The sequence below is a fragment of the Ipomoea nil genome, unplaced genomic scaffold (assembly GCF_001879475.1).
Source record: "Ipomoea nil cultivar Tokyo-kokei standard unplaced genomic scaffold, Asagao_1.1 scaffold1770, whole genome shotgun sequence".
NCBI classification, from domain to species: domain Eukaryota; kingdom Viridiplantae; phylum Streptophyta; class Magnoliopsida; order Solanales; family Convolvulaceae; genus Ipomoea; species Ipomoea nil.
The window spans coordinates 144,624-161,703 of NW_017618198.1; the positions used below are offsets into that span (position 1 = coordinate 144,624).

At 37.9% G+C, this 17,080-nt stretch overlaps 2 protein-coding genes across 3 annotated transcripts; both read left to right on the forward strand.

The window, feature by feature from the left end:
* Nucleotides 1-6,193: 6,193 nt before the first annotated feature.
* On the forward strand, nucleotides 6,194-11,561 carry LOC109192614. Of its 2 annotated transcripts, XM_019343327.1 has the most exons (7): nucleotides 6,194-6,258; nucleotides 6,349-6,544; nucleotides 8,127-8,172; nucleotides 10,097-10,223; nucleotides 10,420-10,496; nucleotides 10,964-11,067; nucleotides 11,234-11,561. In XM_019343327.1, exons 2-7 carry the CDS (start codon nucleotides 6,392-6,394, stop codon nucleotides 11,270-11,272), a joined length of 546 nt encoding a protein of 181 aa, XP_019198872.1. In that variant the 5' UTR covers nucleotides 6,194-6,258; nucleotides 6,349-6,391; the 3' UTR covers nucleotides 11,273-11,561. The 2 variants fall into 2 exon arrangements, with proteins under 2 accessions (XP_019198872.1, XP_019198871.1); XM_019343326.1 differs by having other exon boundaries at nucleotides 6,202-6,544.
* Nucleotides 11,562-12,783: 1,222 nt separating this feature from the next.
* Nucleotides 12,784-16,459, forward strand: LOC109192411 (SNF1-related protein kinase regulatory subunit gamma-1). Its single transcript, XM_019343039.1, has 6 exons — nucleotides 12,784-13,125; nucleotides 13,334-13,506; nucleotides 14,082-14,273; nucleotides 14,386-14,661; nucleotides 15,245-15,408; nucleotides 15,805-16,459. Exons 1-6 carry the CDS (start codon nucleotides 12,930-12,932, stop codon nucleotides 16,100-16,102), a joined length of 1,299 nt encoding a protein of 432 aa, XP_019198584.1. The 5' UTR covers nucleotides 12,784-12,929; the 3' UTR covers nucleotides 16,103-16,459.
* Nucleotides 16,460-17,080: the final 621 nt, after the last annotated feature.

Consider the following 17,080-nt stretch of genomic DNA (forward strand, 5'->3'; position numbering starts at 1 on the left):
GGTTCGACGAGCCACGAGCCTAGAATATTTGAGCTTGAGCTCGGCTCGTTTAATAAACGAGTCGCTCGAGTTCGGCTCAAGCTCGATTTTGACCGAGCTCGAGCCGGGCTTTGACCGAGCGGCTCGCAAACCGCTCGTGAGCCGCTCGGCTCATTTACACCCCTAAAATCAACAAAGTCGGTGGATAAAATTGGGTATACTCCGTAGTTTATTTTAGTTTAACAATTGACAAGTCTAGATTAAAGTATCATTAACAGTACTACTGTAATTTAATTTAGGCTAAAGCGTCATTCCGCACCATGAACTATAACAGATTCTTCATGTCGCACCCTAATCTTTGATAAGTGCTATTTAGGTTCACGAACCATTAAATTTTTTTCGCCTATAACTTTTTACAGGTTTCCTGTTACCCTGATCACATGGCACCGGTAATATGCTTATGTGGACCTTTTTATTAAAGTCAATTCTTAGTTTCATCTTATTTTTTCAATGTGCTGATGTGTACCGTACACCCTTGTTCTTCGATCGACAACACCATCTCCTCCATCGTAGCCACGGCGGCGATGACGGCAACCCTGACGGAAAATCAAGAAAATCGAGGAAGAAGAAGGAGAAGCAGCGAGCGTGGTGATGGCTATGGAATCGTACGACCCGTACACGGATTTCAAGAAATCCATGGAGGAAATGGTGGAGAGCCAAGGGATGAGAGATTGGGAATCGTTTGTGGAAATGGTGGAGATTAGAATTATTTACTGATGTTTTATTTTTCTTCCTTGAAAATCTAGAATTGATATAACAGTATAAATGACCCAACAAGACTGGCTATGGAGATTGTATTGAATATAGTACTCATATGCAAAACTCCAAATATCTCTTTGGTTATGGTAGGCATCAATGACCATTGTGAACCATAGCAAATGCCAACTACTAGGGAACCCATCCAGGTATATATAAATTTAAAGGGAAACCAGAGGCAATAGTGACGTATGTTGCCGCAACCAATGAATAATCAATAACTTATTCAAATGTCTCTCATCATTGCCAGGAGGTGTCTGATGGACGTACTCTCACCAAGCACGTGAGCACAAGGGTATTTAGAGTTGACAACAATGAAAGCATCAAAATAAATGCGCTTGTTGTTATTGTTGTATAATGTCCGAGACACAGTATTGCTCCACTCAAGCCAAGAAAGCCCTTCATGATTCCCACGACAGTGCCGCTATATTGCGGGAAATCCTGTAACTGTAACAACATTTGCCGTATTGAAAAATGTATGCGCATGAGCGGCGATGAACATGAAGAGGGACATAACCGACACAGGCGGGCGCGGGATGGTGCCGAGGACGGCCAACCAGCCGTATGAAGAAGTAGCCAAGGAAGCACTGGAGGGCTCCTGCGAGGTGGACCAACCAGGGGCCTCTCCGGGGAAGCTAGAAGCCTAGAATTGCAGACGGCGGAGTAGAGGAGGCCAGAGAGAATGCCGGTGTTGGCGCCGATGTCCTTGCTCGCCACCGCCGCTATCCATTTGCAGCTGCAGCGGCCGTGCTCCTCTATTTTCGTCGGAACTGATGTTTTTTCTCGTTATATTGCCGATATAACAGATTAACAGTGGTCTTAGTAAAAAACAAATCTGCCATGTCATACTTTAAACAATTATTTAAAACAGGTTAATAAAAAAAAAAACTCCACGTCAGCATATTATTACCTACAACTTGAAAGAAACCTGTAAAAAGTTTTAGGCGAAAAAATTTGAATGGTTCGTGAACCTAAATAGCACTTATCAAAGATGCGGCATGAAGAATCCGGTATAGTTCATGGTGCGGAATGACACTTTTAGCATTTAATTTAATATCTAAACAATTAAAATAATTAATAAATAACCCTTCACCTGGTGACCAAGCAATCGTTATACCCTACACCACGGCGCACATAGCACTGTGCGCCGCGCGCCTCCCAAAACGATGTCGTTTTGGGGTTCGTTTTGGGAGGCGCGGTAGGAAGTTGCTGGGATTATGTGTATTTGTTCACACAGTTATGTGTATTTGTTCATACAGTTATGTGTATTGGTTCATAAAGTTATGTACATTTTTATACAATTATGTACATCCGAATCAGAAAATTTATGTGTATTATGTTAATAGTTGATGTGTATTATGTTAAAAGTTTATATTTATTGTGTATTATGTTAGATTATGTGTATTATCTTTAAAAAGAATATGTATATTTTGTTATATAATTATGTACATTCATGTATACAATTATGTGTATTCTAGTATAACATTATGTACATTCTTGAACAGCAGATTTTTTTTAAAGAAAAAACTGCTATTCATTGGGACGAGAAATTTCATTAAAAAAAAAAAATTAAAACATAGTGCAACGCACGCCATGGTGTAAGATATAAATTGCCGTGACCAAGGTACTCGTTAATTCTTTTTACGATTTTGAAGAAACAAAACAGAGAATATCAAAATGTACACACAATGGGCCAGAAAATGGGCTTGAAGAATATTAGACTTAATTTGGGCTTGAAAAATATTAGACTTAATTTGGTGGGATGCGCCAGGCCGAAGCAATAGTGCAACACAACGGCGACGCTTGAGAGCCCAGGTAGCAAGCTACCTTAATGGGCCTTCTCCCTAAAAAAATTGAGTTAATATCGTGTGGACCATTGGCCCACGTATCAGATATTAAACTGATAAGAACAGATACTACACTTGATCTTAGCCAAAAGGCCGAGAAAGGTATGCTTTATCATTTCCTCGGCCCAGTTGTTTTATAGCATTGTATGTGCGTCCGCTCCCACTGTTTAAACGATGTGGGACACTAACATGCTATCTTCAGTAACATAGCCACTCTGCTATTCATCTTCTCCCTTCCTGTTGTGTCTTTTAATTATACAAAATATTACGGTTTTTTAAAGTCACAAACTAAACAAAAAAATGAAATGACCAAAGACAATTGAAACATTATAAATCTGTGATATAGCATAGAGAAATGAGAATGCTTTTTTTCATTTGATTTTTGCAATGAATAATGAAGTAAGAAACAACCTCATCCATGTCAAGTTCAACATGGCCTCTTCATATACCCAGATAGAAATATGCCTTGTTTGATAATCGAGGTATCTGTCACTTTCAACATTTTTCATATATATATATATATATATATATATATATATATATATATATATATATTGATGGATATATTGGACCCGGAACGAACCGACCCGGAGAGACGGACCCGAGGCGCTTCGGCCCAACCCCTTGGGCCGTGGCCGGGTCGGCCCAAAGCAACTCGGTCATGGGCTGAGCCCGGCCACACCCGAGCTCGTCACCATGGACCCGGCTACTGCCGAGCCGAGCCGGTCCATGGTGGACTCGGCTAGCCCGAGCTCGGCACATGCCCGGCTCGGCCATGCCGAGTCGCCCCGCTTTGGACCCGGTCCCGGAGGAGACGCGGTCAAAGCGGGCCGATCTAACCACCCCCGGTTCTAGGGGTGCGGTTGGGGGTTGAGCTGGTATAAAAAGCTCCTTCCTTGTCCTAACAAAGGACCCCTGATCATTACACAACACAACATATTCCTGAATTACTATCTTCTAGCATTATTGTCATAATCAAGTCTTGTAATAGCTTATTAGCGACAATTAATACAATATACGGTCCCTGCGGTCTTACGATATCTCTGCGTTATATTATTTATTTCGTACGTATTCTTATCCGGGTTTAATAATTCGGGCTACCTCGGGTGAATTAAATCCATATATATATATATATATATATATATATATATATATATATATATATATATATAGACGGACCCACAATAGGGACAGTAAGGTTAGTTGCCCCCCTCAATTCTTTCTAGTAATATATATATACATGCATTAGTCACAAGAGTGCTCAATGGCTTACTTGGTTGAGTATTTCTGAGGAGGAGGGGGAGGATATCCAGTAGTCAGTATCTGACTCTCACAACATTCGTTTGGCCAAGTAAGCCGAGCTCATCTTCCCGCAGGGTTCTTTGGATTTCTCTCGGAGGGCTCTCAAACCATGTGATGGTGTCGTCTTTATCATATGCTCGCCTACTCAGTATGTCAGCTGCTTTATTTTGTTCCCGGGGAACATGTTTTAGATGGATTTCCCATTGCCGATTTCTTATTTCCTTGTACCAGGATACTAGGTTGCTTGCAGGGCCCTCGTATTCTTCAGTGCTGTTGATCAGGGAAACTGCTCTCATGCAGTCTGTCTCCACGATCACCTTCCGGTACCCCAGCTCCTATGCTTTGTTTACACCAATGTATATCCCCCATAGTTCAGCTTCCACCGCCCCACAGGCTCCTACCTTCTTGGAGAAGGCACCTACGAAATCAGCTTCTGCATTTCTTAGAATACCGCCGCACACAGCATCATTATTTCTTCATGTTCCTCCATCTGTGTTTAACTTTATCCACCCTGGTTCAGGAGGTTGCCATGGCTGACAACGACGACTCTCGCCACCTTGCCGTCTTCCCGGTCCTGAGCTCTTGTCCATAGCTGTTTCAATCTCCTTGAATTGCCTGTGGATCCACTCCATCTTCTCGCTGATGGTTCGCTCCTCTCCATTGAATATGTGACTGTTCCTCCACCTCCAAATCCACCAAGTGATAATGGCGAAACGAGCACTCTTTTTCTTTTCTTTTTGGCCTCCGTTCGTACCTGCCAGATTATGCATTAGCCACGAATTAAACTCCATGGAGAAAAACATACCTGGGTTTTCCATTAAATTGCTGTGGCTCCAGATTTCCAGTATTTAATATGGTAATGAAGTATTATAGGTTTGAAACCTATCTAAAGTATTTTTATATGTTCTAGCTTCTTATCTTTATTTTAGTTCTTCCCACCCTTCAATAAATTAAATATATTTTTTTTTGCATGTATATTTTAGCTTCTTTTTTCTTTATTTTAGCTATTCTCACCATTCGATAAATTAAATATTTTTTTTAAGTCTACTTTTTTTATGAATCATTTAGTTAATGTAGTCAACAAGTTTATATTATATTTCATCGTATTCAAATTAATTTAGAATAATTTATAGTTGATCTACTTAAAAGAAAATTAAAATAAATATTTATGAATATGATGTCTTTTCTATTCATACTATTTTATCTAATCGATTATGTTTTATATTTTGTCATAAATATTTTTATAACATTTCAAAGTGTTTTAAAATTTCACCATACCCAAGTATAGTTTTGGCTTCGCCCATAACTATCTTACAGGGCGTTTGGTTGGAGAGGAGGAATTACGTGGGAAAGAAATTGTAATTCCATGGGAGATGAATTACTGGGAATAAAGTGAAATTTAAATTCCAGTGTTTGGTTTACATGAATATAATTATTGAGAATTTCAATTCCAATGTTTGGTATACATAGGAATTGAAAGGAAATAAGTAGTATAAAGTCAAAAATGTCCATTGTTGTTGTTAGACATTAATTTTAGGTTAAAAAAATCAAAGGGTGATTTCTATTCATCACTATCTTTTTTTTCTTCTTGCAATTCCTTTCAACCAAAAGGGGAATTTTGTGACCTTTGGAATTAGGTGATAATTAAGTGGGAAGGGAATTTAAATTCCCTTCAACCAAACACCATGTTATAGTCTATCATAAATATTGTATTATATTTTATAATATATTTGAACCATATTATACATGTTTGATATTTTGTCATTGACAATTCTAAAGTCGTGGCGAATTCTTCATATAAAATTGTAGAAGATGCAATTTTTTCTTAGAAGCTAAGTGAGATATCGAGTTAAGTACGCCCTCACTCACATTATTTTCTGAGTCCGCCATTGTACATAATAACTTAAGCAGATGCCTTGATCGGACTGAATTATTTGAACTGAGGGAGTATCGCAAATCCTGGGTAAATTATGTTGTGGAAACATGTTCGCCATGCGCGTGGTGAACACAAAAGTAGATCCATAATTCTTATACTATATATATATATATATATATATATATATATATATAAACGTAGATTCATAATTTTATTTTTCATTTGTTGTTACATATATTATGAATCTACAGTACAGAAATTATGAATCTACAGTTAAGAGATTATGAATCTTCCGTTAACAATAAATGAACATCAAAATTATGAATTTAGGTTTTAAAAAAAAATTTGAATCTACAGCATAACTATCCAAATACTGGGCCTAAACCTGACAAACCTTCACCCCGGCCCGTGTTCGAGCTACATCGGCTGTCTTCTTCAGTTTTTCCCTTCCATCGTCTCCTTCTCCTCCACTCGGTTGGTATTCTGCATAAATTGCTCTAAATTCTCTGTGCGTAGCCGTAGCCGTAGCGGGTGCGAAGTGAGAACAGAACCAAATTAGCGCGTCGGAGACATGGGGGAGGGCGAGTGTGGATCGTCAACTCCGCCCAATTCGAAGCATGCAACAACGGCTTCTGATATCGGCGGCGGTGGAACGGCAGCTAAATTCCTCGCAAACCTCCCTTCTCGCGGCCTCTTTTCCTCCACCGTGCTTTCATCCAATCCGGTAATTTCATTCCCTTTTCCGCTTTTTGCGAATGCCTGTGTTAATTTGTCTGTCTGCGATTTGATTCTGATTCGTCGGATGCTTCTTAATAATCAGTTGTGCCTATGTAAGTATATAATTACAACTTGAAAGCGTTTAACTTCACTATATTAACTATTAAGTACTGAGGTTATTGGTCTGAGTTTTTACTAGTTTTAAACTCTTAATTCACTGATGTGATTTGCCTTGTTCTCCTAGAGTTCCTGTGAGCTTTAATGCATAGATTTTTGGAATTCTCAGAATTTTGTGTGGTTGCCATTGTGTATTCACAGTTACTCAGTGAGTGATACTGTATAGATAATAGTAGGGTAAAAGGGCGGGGTGCACAAATAAGAAAAACAAGTGCAAAGAAGTGTGATATGGTCCCATTTCAGCTCCACGATAAATTGTAGAGTGGTACTTTAGATAAAGGATTCTCTCATTTATTGGATTAGTCTTTTGGAATGGGTTCTTACCACTCAACAATTTCTTTTGGAGCTGATGTGGAATCATATCAAAATGCTTGAAGTATTTATGGTGCTTTTTTGGTGCATGGGATGGGCAGATGTCATATTGGGATAAATTACCGACGGGAGTTTTTAAAAATTTGATTGAAAGGAGGGGATCACCCACAAAATCAGCTCCTCGTAACTAAAATCTTCCTCAGGCAAAGAACACCCATCTCATCATCCAATAGAATTAGCCGAAGCAAAACTGGAGGTCTCTCAATCCACTGAACACTCCTTGAAGCCAGATAGTCTGCAGCTCTATTCTGCTCTCGCCTCTCGGAAACAGTGCTGAATACGAACCTCCTATTGTCTCCTCATCATGTGCTTACACCCTGTGACAACATTGAGGACAGGCCCCCTTGGTACGGTATCGCCTTTAAGCCACCTTGTAGCCAGCTCAGAATCTTTCTCCAAAATCACTCTACTGAACCCTATAGCCCAAGCCAACCAAAGAACATCAAGCATAGCCCAACACTCCACTTCAATGGCACTACACAACCCAATTTTATGAGTGAACCCCCCTAACCATCTCCCATTAGTGTCCTGCAGCAGTCCACTTCCACTGGCTTTATCTATTCCCGACTTATAACAGCCACCGATTGGAGTTTTTTATATGATGGCAAGATGACATTTATGTATAGCAGTCAAAAATAAGAATCTTTTAGCATTCTCTTTTTATTTTCTTCTATGTTATTTGGTCTCTATGGGAATTATGGTACTGGTATTATACTGTTTGTAATGAATCCAAAACTGCTGTTGGAAATCTGGTGATTCATATGAGCAATTGAGTATGCAACTCTCAATGACTATATTTCGTTCTTCTACCACAAAGTTGCCCAGGGAATACAATGGGCTACTCTATTTTTGTGGGTGAAGAAATATGCTAATGCATGTTTTTGTTTGTTTGTTTGTATCATTATCAACTGCAATATGTGTTAATAGTAACTGAAAAGTTTCTTTGCCAGTTAAAGATAAAATATTGCTCAATCATAGATTTCTATATTCGTTCCTTTACTGCATGATCTCTGATTCACATCTTTGGAAATTTTGCACAGGGTGGAATGCGGGTTTATATTTGTGATCATGACACATCACCTCCAGGTTATTTTTTCCTTAACAATTAGCATCATGCACGTCAAACTATTTCAGCGACCTTATTTGAGCTTATGTACTACCATGAGGACTTATGGTGTTGTGCAATTTTTAAATGTTTGGATAGGTTTGTGAATAGAGTTTATGGCTTCTAGCAAGTTGTTTTGAGCTTAGTTTTGCAAACTATTTCAAAGAGATTATCCAAAATGAACTGAAAAACAGCTTTTCAGAAGTCTCTTGAATTTCAAAGGAGTTAATACCCCATTTAGCCATCGACTATAATGGTTTTTCTCAATTTAGTCTTAAAAGTCTTTTTGTTCTTAATTGAGTATTGACTTCAATGGTTTTACCAAATTGAGTCCTCTGTTAGGATAACTTGGTAATTTCCCCTCTATTAAAACCCAATTTAGTCATTGACTATAGTGGTTTTACCCAATTTAGTCCTGGAATATAGAGGTTAATACCCAATTTAGTCCTCGATTATAGTGGTTTTTCTTGATTTAGTCCTTGATCCTAATATCCGAGGACTCAATTAGGTAAAACATAGTTATCATGGCGTCCTGTCGGTGGAGACAGGACGCCTGGAGGCTTCGCTCGCCTGAAAATAGCAAGGCGAGCTCCGGCGTCGCCTAAGCGTCGGCCAGGCGTCCCAGGCGACGCCAAATACGCCGACCCGGCGTCCAACAAGTAAACCCGACCCATTTAATTTAATTTAAAAAAAAAAAAAAAAAATAGTATGACCTAAAACCCTAATAAGAATAGAGAAGAGAGAAGAAGCATTTCGTGCGTCAACTTTCCTCGGGCTCACAGAGAAGAAGAAACCAGTCACCGTCCCACCGCTGTGTCTTGGTCTTCTTTCTTCTTCATTTCTCGTCTTCTTTCTGCTGGCTGAGAGTTTCTTTTCTCTTTGGTTTTGGTTTATAAACCCAAGACAGTTGTTTATTTTGGTTTATAATGGCTGGGCAGTGGGCAGAGGCAGTGCCTCACTGCCTGCCACTTGTTTCTTTTTTAATTAAAATTTATTTGAATATGTTTAATTGTTTAGAATTTAGAATGTTTAGACTTTATATATATATATATATATATATATATATATAGTATTTTTTTGCTTGTCGCCTATGTGGGTGCCTAGGCGACAAGGCGGTCGGGGGGCACCGCGACTTAACAGGGCGCCGTGATAACTATGGGTAAAACTATCAAAGTCCACGATCCAATTAAACACAAAAAAAACTTTTAGGACTAAATCGAGAAAAACCACTATAATCGAGGACTAAGTTGGGTATTAACTCAATTTCAATGCTATATGACTTGTTTTGAGCTTATTGATTAGTTCTTATAATAGAAGTGCAGTTTTAAGCTGTTTATACAAACTGGGTGAAGATTAGGTATTATCCTATTTTATTTATTTAAAATATTATGTCAGGTTTAGTGGTACTAATGACATTTCAAGATGTAGATATGTCATATTTGTGAAAACCAAATAAGTTTCAAGATGTAGGGTAGGATAATCAGAAGGGGATTTGCAATTTGCCAAGGACTAGCACCGTGTTTGTTGCTTAGTATGTCTACTTCTGTAAGCTCTGAAAATTTAAACTCCTAACTGGAACTACACATGAAGCCTTCTCCGTGACAAGGTGATCTTACTTGTCACTCACAAGATTGCGGAAGCGAAGTCTGTGTAAAACAATCTGGAGAATGTTGGATGACACTAAGATATCTCTAGGAAAAACTTGTTCTCTAGAATTGGAAAGAAAATCTTTCCTTCCCATCTTTTCACACTGCCTCTTTATCTTTTTAATTAATGTGATAGCATAAACTTTGCAGTCTCTGACTTGATTCAGCAGACAAGTCACAACGTCCTCCCATGCTCTATCACAGTTTCTTTTTGCAATAGGACTTCATAAACTTGATTCTGACTATTTTCTTTGTCCAGAGGACCAGCTCATTAAGACAGACCAGATGAACATCTTAATTAGATCTCTCATGCTTAAAAAGCAGAAGGCTGAATCTGGTTCAAAAGATGGGAAAAGTATTCCTACGAGTGAAAGTTCAAGAAAAAGGTATCAGTTTCACATTCTTCTGCATAAAAGCATTACAGGAAACATTTTGGTTATTCTTTACATGTATGCATTTACATTTCATGCAATCTGTGAATGATGTTTTACTAGCGACTAGCTAGTTCCTGGAGGTTTTATTGTTTTACTGTTCTGGCTAACACCTCAAATGTTATCTTACCTACCAACTTATTACTTTTAGATGTGCGGAAAGAGCACTGGATGGTAGAGCATCAGCGAAGAAGGCTGCAAGCAGCAGTCAAGCCGCTTCTCGCCAGGGTAAGCCTGTAACTATGACCTCTATTTGAATGTGCTATTCATGGGGTTTGACTAAAACCTCTCTGTCTCTCCCTCTAGACATTAAGGATGACTTTGGATAAGACTCTTGAAATTTAGGGAGTGGCACTTAGACAACTATATTTTACTAAGTTTTCTGGAATTCCAATTTACACAAGTCAAACTATTAGCAAACATAAAACTGGGGTTGTGAAGCCAATATCAGTTGAAATTGTAGTCTTGTACTGATGGTGACCCAGTCAAAATATAATATATGCACGACTTTGCTTTATATACCTTGATGATTGCGTAGAGTATAGACTATAGACTAATGCTGTTTGGAATGCATGTCTTTCTAGTTTATACTTTACGTTGAATAATTTGAGGTAATCCTTGTGATGAATACCTCTTCTCAGTATAATAATTTAATTTATACATATATGTTCGCTACTTTGCCTTGTTTTTGACAGAAGGAACTAAAAACCGTATGCCTGAACGAGATTACCACAGCATGACAGTGGAGAGACTCCGTGCACTCTTGAAGGAGAAGGGCCTTTCCCCGAGAGGAAAAAAGGCAAGAATTTATGATATTAAACTTCTCATGTTACAGATATTTCCAAATGTTAGCGATTTTTTTCAATTCTGTATGGTTGATGCACCGGATTAAGCTCATTGTCTAGCATGAGGGATGCCATTTATTTGTTTTACACATGTTCTAATTGACAATGTTTTCTGGGCAGGATGAATTGATTGCCCGTTTGAAGGAGTCCCTTGAATAATGTACTCATCAGAAACTCGGGGAGGCTAAGTTTCCCTTCCCGACCCATCTGTAAAGCTGTCTGGCGCTAGGAAAAACTGGTTGTATGAACTTCTAATGTAACTTTAAGATGGAGCGACTTTGAACTAATATAGAACTATGTAGTTTTTTGCTACTAAACCTTGTATCTTCTATGTATTGTTTGGTCTTTGGTGTGCCATTGCATATTTCCAGTATTAATTTTGGTCAGGTTGTACTGAACTAGTGAAACTTCAGTTATTAAAATGTTTAATAGTGTGCATGGTACAACACATCAATGTGCATTAGGTAAAGTTTATGATTATAGTCTATAGACCTTGAATAATTTATATTTCATTTCAACCTATCTATAGACAATAAGAATATAAGATAAGTTTTGTCAAACGTGTAAAATAATCAGCACCAAAAAAGAAAAACATTATAACTTATCTTCTTCTTGGTCCCCTCTCCCTACTTCGTGTAAGTAAATGAAAAAGATGCCATTTTGTCATTTTTGTGAGTCAATGCAATTCCCACCCCGGACCCCACTTATTGGCAGGTGGCAGAAAACGCGAAAGCCAAGTCAAGCCGCCGGTATTCATCCTTACCCTTCCAAAACCGCTGGCCGAGTATTTGGATTTCCATTTTTAAATTGTAATTTACACTCAAAACTTTGCATTAAATTAGGTTTTAACTGATTCTAAGGAATTCGTACAATTGGTAAGCTTGTTAATACAACTATTAATTTTTACAATATTGATGCCAAAAATATAAAATAATGAAGTTCAACTAATTGCTTGACGTATAGAAATTTATTAGGTCGTTTTTTTTTCCCTTTCTGTCACAGTATCTAGTATCTCATATATTCCATATTCATATTCATAAAACAATTTAATCAATTTTTAAAAAGTTGTTTAACCCATTAAAATATGTTGAATATCATATTTCACTTAATAAAAATTAAGTTAATGCGATATAAAGTCCTTCGAATATATTGATTTTGTAATGTTTAATCACGAACTTTTAAATTGATCGTTCGTGGTCCTTCCACTTTTAAATTGTTGTCATCTGTGTTTCAAGTTAACCAACCAATCGTGGTTCTTTTAGCTGGTTAAAATTTGATAGTTGAAAGATCATTAATAGTTAACTTAAACTACAGACGTTAACAATTTAAAAGTCGAAGGATCACGAATGATTAATTTAAAAATTTAGAACTAAACGTGACAAAATCACTGTATTCGGAAGATTCCAGGTAATATTAACTCACAAAAATATTTAAAATTTTTTTTACTATTACATGTAGACAAAGAGAATGGGGGCGACGTTTTTGCTTGCCCCTTCGTAGTGTTCCTATTCCTTTCATTCTGCCTTTATCTTTCTGCTGTCTGTTTCGGGCAAGTGGCCCCTACAAAAGAACGGATAAGAGTTAGCCTTAAAAATAGTGAAAATAATGGTCACTTTCATTTCCCATTTCCCTTTTTTTGTAATTGGCTTATATATATACACGGATATAATATTGAGTTAATGGAAGCTTGAATGAATCATTGTGGATGCAATAATAATAGTGTGTCGCCTTCTGAAAAAGCAACAAATATCCAGTGATTGATTGATCTCTCGTTACCAGCTAGAGAGAGAGAGAGAGGAAGAGAAAGAGAGGCAAGATGCAGATGATGAGAGAGATGGAGAGTGAGGAGGGGAGTCAGGTGTCGACTCCCCGGAGCCCGGAGGCGAAATTGGGGTTGCAGGTGGAGGATCTATGGGACGTTCAGGAGCCGCAGCTCAGTCCTACTGAGAAGCTCAATGCTTGTTTTGAAAGCATCCCTGTCTCCGACTTCCCTCCCGCCGCTTCCAATCAAGGTACTCTTCTCCCTCTCTCTGTAATTCTATGTTTTATGATCGTATAATCAGGTTTCGTATACCGTTTTCCTGTGAATTTATTCTCTGATTGTGATGGAGGTTTGGATTGATTGAGCTGGTTTTTTGCATGCCGTGCGTGTGAATGATTTATATGTTCTGCCGTTGTATGTGATTTTGACTCTAATACGTTAGCAATTATGGCGCGCAGTGGTTGAGATAAAATCGGATGCCAGTTTGGGTGAAGCTGTTAAATTACTATCCCAGAATAAACTGTTAAGCGCGCCTGTCGTGGATGTTGATGCCCCTGAAGATGCTAGCTGGATTGATAGATACATCGGCATTGTGGAGTACGCCGGAATTGTGGTCTGGATTCTGCATCAGGTGTGCATGCCTGTATTCAAACTTCTAATTAATGGATATTTGTCTTTGAACACTGATGAATAGATTTTTGTTTTTTCTTCCAAATTTTTGGTCATGATCGACATTGATTTTCTGTTAAGAATGACCCCGTAAATCCAAGTCAATTATTCTATAGGTCAGGATAAATGTTTATTTTTTGTATACTGAATGTTCATTTTCAATGTACTGAAAGTTCATTTTTTTGGTAGTATATATAAATATGAACCTAAATGAGGATGAGTAATTAACAATTGTGTTCAAACCCTGCTTTTTTTTTTTTTTCTTTTTCTTTTTTTGTTTTAGTTTTCTATATGATTTTCATTTCTAAGGAATGTGAAAGTGATACAAAATACCACGTGGAGGAAATAGATCAATAATATCATAAAAATTTGTTAAATTGATGGATGGATAGTTGCTTTAGGCCTCTAGGAAAGGAAAAAAGATACAGCCTCAAAATCAAGCACATTATTGTCATTTTTATGTAAAGATAATTATCTCCCAGTTTTATCTTGTTCTGTCCTTCAAGAAGAATGAAGATGGTTTTCATGCTTTTGCAGTCAGAAAAGATTGAAGGATTTACCAAATGGGATGAAGCAATGGCTGAATCGGATCTCCCTCCTGCTGTTGCAGCAGCTGCTAATGGCATTTGTTCTCCCAAATTCAGAAGTTTACACCCTGAGTCTCCAACAGCAACTTCTGGAAACTATTTTGAGGCTCTAACTTCTTCTGACCTATATAAGAACACAAAGGTTACTGTTTTCATTGAATATTTATACCATAGGAAGTTCCTCAGTCTGAGGATGTTTTAAACGCTTTCTTTACAATGATATTCTATGCATAATTTCTCCCAATTTTATGCAGGTTCTAGATATTGCTGGGTCATTTCGCTGGGCTCCATTCCTTGCATTGCAGAAATCAAACTCTTTCCTGACAATGCTTCTATTGCTATCTAAATATAGAATGAAGAGTGTTCCTGTGGTAGATTTAGGAGAAGGAAAGATTGATAACATCATCACTCAATCTTCTGTCTTACACATGCTAGAAGAATGTGCCGATCTTCAGTGGTTCGAGAGCTGGGGTTCCAAGAAACTATCTGAACTTGGTCTCCCTTTAATGAAGGGTAATTCTATTGTTAAGGTATGAAGCTTAACTCAAAATAGCAATTTGATTAAAGGCGTGAGCAGTTATGGTCTTTAGGCTGGATATTATGGTGCTAGACTGGATAAAGGTAGTATAAAGTTTGATTTAGGCCCTGTTTGGTAACATAGTTTATCAGCCAATTTTGGCTTGTTTGACTTGGTTAAACAGCCAATATGAGTTTTGGTTAATCAGCTTTTTGTAACAGCGTATTGCTCCAAAACACTAAAATTCAAAAAACTACTCAAAGCAGCTTTTTCGATAAGCTTTTTGATCAAATAAATTATAATGTAATTTACAATAATGTAATAAGCTATCAGCTAATAGCTAATTTACCAAACATCTTTTTACAATAAGATAATGCTATCAACTAGTCAAACCCACTAACCCAATCATCTAACAACTATAAACTAACAGCTATTTGCCAAACACCCTCTTAGTCGTTTTACCCATCCAAATATTTTTTTTGGATCTTACTAGCTCTTATATATCTCCATCAGTATAAATTTTCCTGTCAAAAATATCATCAGTTATGCAGCCAAAACACTTAAAAGTCTGTTGTGCTCTCCTTCTACTATTTCAGGTGAACGAGGATGAACCAGTTCTGCAGGCCTTCAAACTAATGAGAATAAAAGGTATAGGTGGACTACCTGTGGTTGAAAGTGGTGGAAGCAAAGCAATTGGCAATATAAGCATCAGAGATATTCAGTTCCTTCTGATTGCACCTGAAATATATAGCGACTTCAGGTTTGTTTTCAATTTTCAATTAAAATGATTTCACTATGTATTTAGAAGACATTAAAGATTTTCATACTGAATGAGACTTAAAATTAGTAAACAACCTTCTCCTCATATCACTATCTTTAAGAAGAGACCAACAGTATCAATGGCTTTTACGTTGTTGGGCTGTTGACTTGGTAACCACGAGGTTACAAGTTTGACTCCTAGCATGGGCGTTTTATTGGTTTGAGCTGGTCCAGCTATGAGCAACCTAGCAGGGTTTACTTCTTTGTAGTCCTTTGCCGGCTAGGGGGTCACAAGGCAACCCATAGCATACTCTCGGGTAATGACTGCGGGTTTCCCTCGTCACTAAAATACTGTTGTCATAGTAATCTCAGGTACTTGTTTGATGTTTCCTTGCAGATCCATCACTGCAAAGAACTTCCTGACTGCAATCCGACGACACCTTGCAGAGAATTGTAAGGAGTCACCAATGCTAACCGGGTTGGTAACATGCCGAAGAGATGATAGCCTTAAGGAAGTCATCACGAAGCTCGACTCTTTGAAGATCCATCGGATATATGTCGTGGACAATGCAGGGAATCTAGAGGGGATCGTCACTCTCAGAGACATCATCTCTAAGTTGGTACACGAACCTCGTGGCTACTTCGGGGATTTCTTTGATGGTGTCTTGCCACTGCCTGCAAACACCAGGGTCTGATCCCCCCAAGTCTGACACTTCTGCTGATCTTTTCAGTACTTTCCTCTGATGCATTCTCGGATTTTTGATCAATTTCTCTCCTGGTGTGTGTGTGTATGATTCCCTCCCTTATCTTTGTTTGTTCTAGTTACAGAGAAGTTCCTTTGTAATTACTGACTGAGTAGAGATTCTAATCCTGTATGTGTTGGACGAAATCATGTTGCTATGCTCCCCCCCTGTCTCCATGTTTGTACAACTCACATGTACGTGGACTCTGGTTTCGGGTTGCCTAAATGCCAATCCGCACTTGAGTCCTTTGTTATTATTAATAAACAATAATAACATCCTTATGGGGGTATTTTACAATTTTCTTTATCATTGCAACAATGCCTTTTGATTGTTTTAATTGTTACATTTGCATGTGTGGAGTGTGATAGTTAAAGTGGGCAGATTATGGAGTTAACGCCATATGATATGAGTCTTTCCATTGATTTTGTCAACGCCATATGATATGAGTCTTTCCATTGATTTTGTCACGTATAGTTTTAAACTATCAGGTTGATTAGACATGGTCCTTCGATTTTCAAATTGTTACTATTCGTGGTCCAAGTTAACCACTTATTGTCTTTTAACTTTAAAAGTTTAATCAGTTGTGGTCCTTCTTGAATAATTATAGTCAAAATTTGATAGTAAAAGATCATGTTAACTTGGATCAGGGTGGTCAATTTAAAAGTTTAGAATTAAATATGATAAAACCACTATACTTGGAGTACCTCAGATAGTATTAACTGAGATTATACCTGCATGGACAGTTCAATTTGTCATAGAGGTAAAAATTTGGAAAAATAACCAAGGATCGAGTTTCACCAGCAGCGACAGTGTGAGAGCACTTTGTGCGCAGAGGTCTCAGTTGAGTTATCATAATTTACATCCTCCTAAATGTCAAGTCGGGGTAGATGCCTTTAAGGATAGCCGGATGGGGTTAAACCTTTTGGAAGA

Bases quoted from the DNA above. Each gene is read 5' to 3' on its own strand.
- LOC109192614 (XM_019343327.1), top strand. From the start codon at position 6,392: ATGGGGGAGGGCGAGTGTGGATCGTCAACTCCGCCCAATTCGAAGCAT. The intron at 6,545-8,126 runs GTAATTTCATTC...AATTTTGCACAG, and splicing joins CCGTGCTTTCATCCAATCCG to GGTGGAATGCGGGTTTATAT. The intron at 10,497-10,963 runs GTAAGCCTGTAA...TGTTTTTGACAG, and splicing joins TCAAGCCGCTTCTCGCCAGG to AAGGAACTAAAAACCGTATG.
- LOC109192411 (XM_019343039.1), top strand. From the start codon at position 12,930: ATGCAGATGATGAGAGAGATGGAGAGTGAGGAGGGGAGTCAGGTGTCG. The intron at 13,507-14,081 runs GTGTGCATGCCT...ATGCTTTTGCAG, and splicing joins TGGTCTGGATTCTGCATCAG to TCAGAAAAGATTGAAGGATT. The intron at 14,662-15,244 runs GTATGAAGCTTA...CTACTATTTCAG, and splicing joins AGGGTAATTCTATTGTTAAG to GTGAACGAGGATGAACCAGT.